Source organism: Echiichthys vipera (genome assembly GCF_963691815.1).
Source record: "Echiichthys vipera genome assembly, chromosome: 9".
In the NCBI taxonomy this organism is placed as follows: Eukaryota; Metazoa; Chordata; class Actinopteri; order Perciformes; family Trachinidae; genus Echiichthys; species Echiichthys vipera.
Window position 1 is genome coordinate 17,234,409 of NC_139834.1, and position 8,320 is coordinate 17,242,728.

At 38.7% G+C, this 8,320-nt stretch overlaps 1 protein-coding gene across 1 annotated transcript; it reads left to right on the top strand.

Annotated features, from left to right (window-relative positions):
* Positions 1 to 922: 922 nt before the first annotated feature.
* senp1 (SUMO specific peptidase 1) lies at positions 923 to 8,245 on the top strand. The gene is made up of 18 exons (XM_083919828.1): positions 923 to 1,487; positions 1,706 to 1,764; positions 1,873 to 2,060; positions 2,142 to 2,217; positions 2,385 to 2,577; positions 2,707 to 2,845; positions 2,933 to 3,051; positions 3,473 to 3,756; positions 3,874 to 3,937; positions 4,098 to 4,136; positions 4,237 to 4,321; positions 4,434 to 4,574; positions 5,279 to 5,407; positions 5,621 to 5,824; positions 5,913 to 5,992; positions 6,114 to 6,198; positions 7,116 to 7,211; positions 7,307 to 8,245. Exons 1-18 carry the CDS (start codon positions 1,354 to 1,356, stop codon positions 7,367 to 7,369), a joined length of 2,178 nt encoding a protein of 725 aa, XP_083775954.1. The 5' UTR covers positions 923 to 1,353; the 3' UTR covers positions 7,370 to 8,245.
* Positions 8,246 to 8,320: the final 75 nt, after the last annotated feature.

Sequence of the window (8,320 nt, forward strand, 5' to 3'; positions counted from 1 at the left end):
GTTAGATAAAATTGTATTTTTGAGAATAATTATGTTAAATTTATTATTGCGAGAGAAGGAGCAAATAATAATAATTTTCTCATCAAAGTGATACCTAACTGTAGTTTTAGCAAAAAGAAAACTTTCCAAATCTTTCCAGAAGATGATACAAAATGGACACGTATAAAATAAATTGATGATATCTTCTCTTATCTTTTTTTTTTACAAAAGGAACAGCTCTCATCAATTTCAGAAAATTTCGATAAGTATGCATTAGTAGGCTAGATGTTGTGTTGATAGCTTGAGTGGTAATTCTCTAATTTTGTTAGAAATGAAAAATGTAATTGGGATAAGCCAAGCTCCACTCCAGTTTGTATCATTGAGAAGAGAGTTCCAATAAATGTTTCCATGAGGAGTTATTTTCCTTTTGCTATAAAGGCATCTTCTAATATGTTTATTGGTACATTTGTAACTAATAAATTGGATTCCATCTAAAGTGCCTGTTGAGGGTTAATAACCTCGTGTAGATTACTGCAGCCTTTCATTAGCTCAAACCACTGGGGATAGAACTAACTATGAATCTATATCCCTTGGGTTTGATGGGAAATCCTTTGTTTATAGAAACATCTCATAAAACAACATTATATAACCTTCGTTGTTAAAAAGATCCTTTAAAGTATTACTTTTTTTCAACCCAGTTTTGACAATAGAAGGACTTATTTCCTTTAGTAAAATACTCAGTATTTCAAATTAACATAACATTGTATTCTGAAGTCAGTGCCGACGGGTATGACGCGATGTTAAATGGGCTACTCCAATCTAAAACCAGCCAGTAGACGTCGGGTACACTCGGATTTACAGCATCCACTCATCCAATCACAATGTGCGATGGTTGAGCGTCGTGTTCAGCCATGTTGTGGTTTTGAATGAGGAAGAAGCGGGAGATAATAGTCTTCAACGAGTTTATATACAATTTAAAGTCACGTTAAGGATATATAAATGAGCGAGGGCGTGACTCAAAATGATTACTGTTTTTCCGAAAGCGTCGGTTGCGACTTGTCGCATTCCTGCTGATATTTAAACACACTTCCATAAATTAGCCGTGGGGCTAGCAGCTAGCGAGGTAGTGAGTATAGCGTGCTAGCTAGTCAACAAGCTAATTCTAAGCTAACTAGCTAACGGTTAGCTCACTTGGCGAGAAAGTAAAATGGTAATTGTGAGGAGTGTTAGCCTTTGAAGTAGCCTCAGCTAACCTGCCTCAGTCGAATGAAGCGCACTAGCTTCATATGTTTTGACTATATTGACAGGTAGACTGGAAGCAGCTATAACCATTTATTTTTAAACCAGCCTCGTTATTTCTCAAACTTTTGAGCCATGTTGAATAAAATCTACGAATGGGTAGAAACAAGCTTTGCCAATCTTCGCAATGGTGTCCCAGCAGTGGAGAACTCTGATGCACACCGGGCAGCGGGAGACGTTCAAACGAGGCGGAAAAGACCAATTGAATGGTATGAGCTGTAACAGCATTATTCCCTTCTGTGTTTAAAAAGACCGACCCCAGTTTGCTTTCAAGTTATTCAGTAAGTCGGTGTCACCGCCATTCGTTGTCTCACTGGCCATTTAACGTTTCAGCCGTTTGTTATGTGAAGAAATGTGTTTATTTTCATGTGTCGAAATTGATTACATGTTATTAGTCGTATAACGTCAATCTGTGTTTCCCCTTAAGTTTGGAAGATGGACATAACATCGACCACGATGGCTTAATCAAAAAGAAATCTCGAATGGGTAATTATTAAACTATTTTGTTACATAGTGTGATTAAATGTGACGATATAGTTAATTCAGTATGACCCTACTTACAATCTTGTTTGTGTCTGTTTCAAATGTTTCTAGGGGATCTTATTGACACAGTCAAGTTTGCAGCTGAAGGGGTTAAGAGTCACAGCTCCAATGTGGCTACATGGATGAGGAACAATGTGAGCCCTACTTTGAGAAATATACTGCCTGCCTCCCCTGATCCTCCACCTGGAGAACCAGAGCCAGAGCCCTCAACATCTGCAGCAGTCTGGGGTGGGATGCCGGTAAGTTTGAGGCCTGACTGTAGAGATGTGTCAACATATTTTTTGCCTTTATTTAAGCATGTCATTTGTGTTTGGCTGAAGATTGTTGAAAAGAACTGTCGGGATGAGACGTTTGCTGCTCCCTCGACAACTTTGGAGTGGAAAACATCTAAATCAGGTAAGATTATCACTTAAAGCGTTGTATGTAAAGTTCAATACAACATTTTACATTCTAGTATTTTGACAGCCTTAGTTGTATGAACTTTTGCTTCAAGGTTGCTAAGGTTGTTGCAGGCTTTAGGCTCTTGGAGAGAAGTTAATATGCTGTTTTTTTTCCAACTCTAGATTGGTTGCGCAATGAGAAGTGCATTACAGGATCGAAAGTCTGTAGGCGACAAGTGTGCATGAGTCCTACACATCGTGACGTGCCAAAAACAAATGGGCACTCAGTCAACTTGTCACCCTCCATTGCCCCTAAATTGCACCCCTCTCCACGGTTAGGCAGGCCCTTAAACCTTCGACCATACGGAACACCAAGGTATTCCTTTTTTTTTTTAGCCTTTAGAAAGAAAACTTAACGATTTCATTAGTTGCTTTTTGTTATATCACATATAATCATGCTGTCAGTTGATGTTTTGATTATCACACCATGATTTTGTGTCTACAGTTTCTTTAGTGGAGTGGCAAGCAGTTCCTGCACCAGCATGTATGAGAAGACCTTTCCCATCAAAGTGGTGCAGAGCCCATCACACAGCACCTCATCTGGGCGGAGGCAAAATGCCAGGCCCCACTGCACAGCTCAGGAGGTCAGACATCAGGACAAATGTGATTCCTTTTAATTCAGTTGTCACGTTTCTTTCTTGATTTCATGGTTCTCCTCTGTGTTTGTCCAGTCTGTTTGTGAAGAGGAGAAGGAGGTCTACAGACAGCTTCTGACCATGGTCTCTGGTGGTCAGTCATCATTCCTTCTCAACGGCAGCTCACACGCCATCGTGAGGTCACACAGAGATTTGTACGTACCATACAAATGCTCTGGACTTTAACAGTGCCATATTTAAACTGTTAATGAAATATATAAAGGAATACAGAGCAGTGGGGCACAGAGTAAAGACTTCTGTCAGACTTCAGTCAAAGGCCAGTGGAGGGCTCCAAAAGCAAAGATCAACTTTATCCAAAACTCTAGTTTTTATTAGTTGCTCACTTTGCGTAACCTGGAAGTTGTTGATACTCAATGTTAGTCACATGAATGCTTTGCAGTTGGTACTGGTAGCCATCTTTACTTTAATCGCAAACCCTACCTACATGCATATGGGTAGATAATTAGAACAATGAATACATTTTAATCATGTCTGTCCTTTATCAGTTTCATTGCTCTTGACTGTATTGATATAGTGCCTTCACTCATCTGCTTATTCCTGTCACTTTTTCATCAGCACCAGCTTCCTGACCACCAGCCGCAGACTGCTACAGTTCTCTTCCCCTACTGGGTCAGCAGCAGGAGGAACTTCAGATGGACCCAGCAGCCCCCCTAGCCCCATGGGGGTGTCAAGCCCGGGCTCCAGCAACCTCCCAAGCCCAGTGGGTGCCCCCAACAGGCCAGGGATCCAGATGTGGTCTCTGGATACGGACCTCAGCTCCAGCAGAGCAGCTACTCTCACATCAGCTCCCTCTCCATCTGCTCTGCAGGATAACTCCTCTCAGGACACACAATCATCAGGTATGTGCACTTCATGACAAATATAGGCATTATGAAATGGGTTATCATAAATCAATTTATTATTTGTTTGCTCATGTATTTCTTATTGGATTGAAATATCTGTGTCTTTACTTGCAGCTCACGATGGTGACTCTGTAATTGTTATAAATGAGCAAAAGGGAAAAAAGCCAGACAGCTCAAGGTTAGTATTTGTTTTCACTCAGTGATTCTATTTTAGTTGTTACATTTTTTCTGTCACAAAACTACATTTCACAGTTTTATTAATACTTATACAACATGCAGTGATTGGCCACATTTTAAGTCTTAATTATAAATTGAAGAACACATTTCTGTCTTTACAGTGTGCCATGTTTCCAAGCTGAGCTATGGATCAAAGAATTGTAAGTACATACCAATGTATTTAATTATATAATTGGACCATTATTCACTGATGTATTTGGTATGAATAGAGAAAAAAAATACTTTTTTCCGTCACTGCAGGACTAGTATGTATGACTCCCGGGCGAGAGAAAGAAGGAGACAGATAGAAGAGCAGGAGGCCCTTGCTGCCCAGCTGCTGCGACAGGTGAGTGTGCAACCACTGAAATCCTCTTTCAAATTCAGTTTTATCTTATCCGTTTATAATATCAACCTCTTCTTATCCTACTAATCTGTGTCGTGTGGTCATTGGTTCCCAGCGCCTGTCTGAAGAGGGGCAGCACAGCCCAGATGTGGAAGTCCATGTTCGAGTTCCTTTGGAGAAGGAGGTTCCTTTGACTCTTGTGATAGAAGAACCAAAGCCTTTGGAAGAGAAACCAGAATTTCCTGAACTCACAGAGGTGTGACTACTGTGTCTTTAATGAGCATGCAGTGTTAACCACGCATATAATTTATTTAGATGAGCACCCAACAGACTTGCTCTCACTTCAAAAATATGTATAACCTTTTAAAACTTAGAAAAGCATTAGAACGTAAAAGTGTCGTGTCTTTACGACTACATAATAATAAATGTATTGTTCTCAAACGGAGATGAAGTTCACTCAGTTTACTTTTAATGTAGAACATGCATATCACTGCGCATGCCGAACCACCAATAGGGAAAACAATACACATGGGGTGTGATTACACCTAAAGAAATAGATCCTTTTAAAACATTACACTCCTCCCCTTTTAGATTTGTACTCCATATCTAAGCATATAGTAACATACTCAGTTTTGTGACACATTTCAATACAACAAAATCAAAACAGTCTGCCTTGCAGATCAATATCAGTGCATCAACAATTTCAACAAAAAGAGTGTAAATGTTTGCCTGAATGGTGTTTTATTGTGCTCCGTACTCTATGCTTTGATTTAGTTTTGAGCACCTTTCAAAACAATGAGACCCGATATAGTTTTAAAAAAAATGTAGGATTACTACTATTGTCTTTTTTTTACCTGCTGTCCATCAAGCTTTATTATTATTGGAACAAGTGTATACAAATCTAAAGGTTGCATTGATATTTCCTGCTTTTTCACATCTATGTTGTGTCTTTCTGTTCAGGAAATGGAGGCTGATGTGAACAGGATGCTGAGAGGAGGAAGTCATGAAGTTTTAAGTGAAGGTTTTGGTCTCCAGCTAACACGCAAAGACCTGCAGACTCTCAGCAACCTCAACTGGCTCAACGATGAGGTGAGTCCACATTATCCTCAAGGTCAGATCTGTGTGTGAATGATGTACAGGCCTTCATTTTGCACCAGATGGACACACTCTTTTTTCGGTTGTGCATACTTAATAATATTACCCAAAAATATGTGACAGTGATTATATTGTGCATGTCGTACAACTGAGCCATAGAGTTGAGCTTGTTCGGTTATTTAAAACTCTTCCTCCTTAATCTCTCAGGTGATCAACTTTTACATGAACCTTCTGGTGGAGCGCAGCAAGAACTCCAGCCTGCCATCAGTCAACACGTTCAACACTTTTTTTTATCCCAAGCTGCGCAGCAGTGGCTACTCGGCTGTCCGCCGCTGGACTAAAAAGACAGACATCTTTTCTAAAGACATCTTGCTAGTTCCTGTCCACTTGGGGGTGCACTGGTGCCTCTCTGTAAGTCTTAGTGACCATAATTGTGAACCTAGGAGTAAGAACCTTGGGGTTTATATTCCTGTTATAATTGTGCAACTCTTTCTCTCAGGTGGTGGATTTCCGTAAAAAGGCTATCATGTACTTTGATTCTATGGGAGGAAACAATGATGAAGCATGTGGAATATTGTTGTAAGTTTGAGTATCTGATTTTTATCTGTATGTTGAATGGGATAAATGTAACTCATGGATATACATTTTTACATGCCATCATGTATATGTGTATAGAAAGTTATTTATTTTGTTTCCCCAGGAACTACCTGCAACAAGAAAGTAAGGACAAGAAGGGCAAAGAACTGGATACCTCAGGCTGGACTCTGCACAGCAAAAAGCGCCATGTAAGTGCTAAACACACAAGGCTTGAGTTATAATTCTTAGAGCAAGTAGTGTCTCCATCCATGGCCAGCTTGTCCAGTGGACTAGTTTCAATATTCATGATATTGTTTTGTTTGTATTTACAGTTATTTAATTTGCACCACCTTTTTAGTTATACAGTATGCACAAGTAGCTAGTAGTTAGTTTGACAAATAATGGGTCTTGTGTTCAGCACTGCATATGGAGGAAAAGCCTATAAATCATTTGTTGGCATATAGCCTACTTTGTTTCACTAGCACATCAATCAAGTAGCCACTACTGAGAAGCAGGGGGTTTCCTAACTTCAAAACGATGCACCTGTGTAAATAGTCTTAGTTCAACAGTTGCTTGTCATATTAAAAGATCAGTAGTTGTTGTTGATGATGATGTTTATAGGGATATACTTATGTTTAAAATAGCAATTTGGCCAATTGCAGAAAATTATTATTTTTATTTATTCCCCCTTTTGTTGTCTAAGTCCGGACGGAAAAAAAACAGCACATAAACATTGCGCAATGCCATCAGTGAATGTTATCTTATTTGCTGATTGGCGATACCAATTTTGTGCCAATAAATGAGTGCATCCCTGTTTGTTTACAATGTTGCTTCATTACTGTGATGTTTTTACACTTTCACAAGTCATTGGAGCATGGATACATCTGAAATAACAAATAAAGAGAAACTGTACTACTGTGCTCAATCTATGAATAATGTTATTGCATTGTCAAGAATACAATGTCTCATGACGCTTATCTTTAAAAGTCACACTAAAAGAATGATTGCGAATTTTCAAAGCAAAATCTTAGCAGTTGGTAAAGTAATTAGTCAAATATCCTGTCAAACTTGTAGAGATAACAGTTATTTTCGCTGTCTGATATCTTAATTCCTCTTTTGCTTTCAGGAAATCCCACAGCAGATGAATGGTAGCGACTGTGGAATGTTCACATGCAAATATGCAGATTACATTACCAAAGATAAGCCAATCACATTTACACAGGTAATCACAAAGATTCATCTGGTAATTGTCATGATACTGACCTAAAAATGTCTTGTGTGAACTTTTTTTTTTTTTTAATTTCTTTTTTTCTTCAGATGCACATGCCCTACTTCAGAAAAAGGATGGTTTGGGAGATCCTGAACCATAAGCTGTTGTGATATCAGCACGAGGACTGTGAACTTGTAAAGTCGGCTCATGATGATAGAAATAAGAGTTGTAACGATGGCCGAGCTACGTTCAACAGCAGGATCCTCGTACAGTAGTCCTGTTCTGGGAAAGACTTGCACACCAGCTCATCAGATCAGGAACCAGCTCTGCTACTCTGCATCCCCAGCTGATCTTAGCTGGTGGGATGTTGCTGGAGCACCAAGCACTGCCTCCCAGTCCTCGACTCCACTTTGTGTTTTTTGGTGCACCCATGGAGATTCAGTATAGCAGCTGAAAAACTGTGTTTTGTATTGCCCGGCAAGAACTGTATTGACTGAGAAACCATACTCTGAGCTGCAATGTTCAGTTTGATGCAGATATACAAAGTTTACATGTTTGTCTTAAAGGGAGAGGGGCGCATTATTCTGCATAATTCTTATAACGAGAGTACTAGTACTACATGTTACTGTCAATATTTGATACTCTTGATATGTTCAAAGGAAAACTGACTTCACCATGAAGACGGAAATTTGAATGGTATTTAGTCTTAAAAATGTCTCTTTCTATTTGATATTTCACCTAAAAACAACTATTTTTGTAATTTGTTTAACACAAAAGTCTTCAGACATTGCCTCAGAGTATGATTTATAATAAAAATAGAATGTCTTGCCTTTTTTGCAATGGACTTCAAGTGTAATAAAACAGTCTTAGTTTAACCCTAAAACAGCAGGGGAAAACATATCCATTAGTCTTGATAAAAGATTCTAAATTAAGGTCCAAAGTCTATTTTATGTATTTCAGAGTCTTTTCTTTTATGGCAACTTTTGGGTATATTCAATATATTTTGAATTTTGTACATACTAAAAACATATACAGCCTCTTGAATAGTGTAACATACATTTTCTTTATGTATTTCTTATCTATTTTTATCTAGATACAAGTCAGTTTTAGAAATAAATTCT

Coding starts and splice junctions, on each gene's coding strand:
- senp1 (XM_083919828.1), top strand. CDS start 1,354: ATGTTGAATAAAATCTACGAATGGGTAGAAACAAGCTTTGCCAATCTT. Junction 2,218..2,384: donor GTGGAAAACATCTAAATCAG/GTAAGATTATCA, acceptor TTCCAACTCTAG/ATTGGTTGCGCAATGAGAAG. Junction 4,575..5,278: donor AATTTCCTGAACTCACAGAG/GTGTGACTACTG, acceptor CTTTCTGTTCAG/GAAATGGAGGCTGATGTGAA.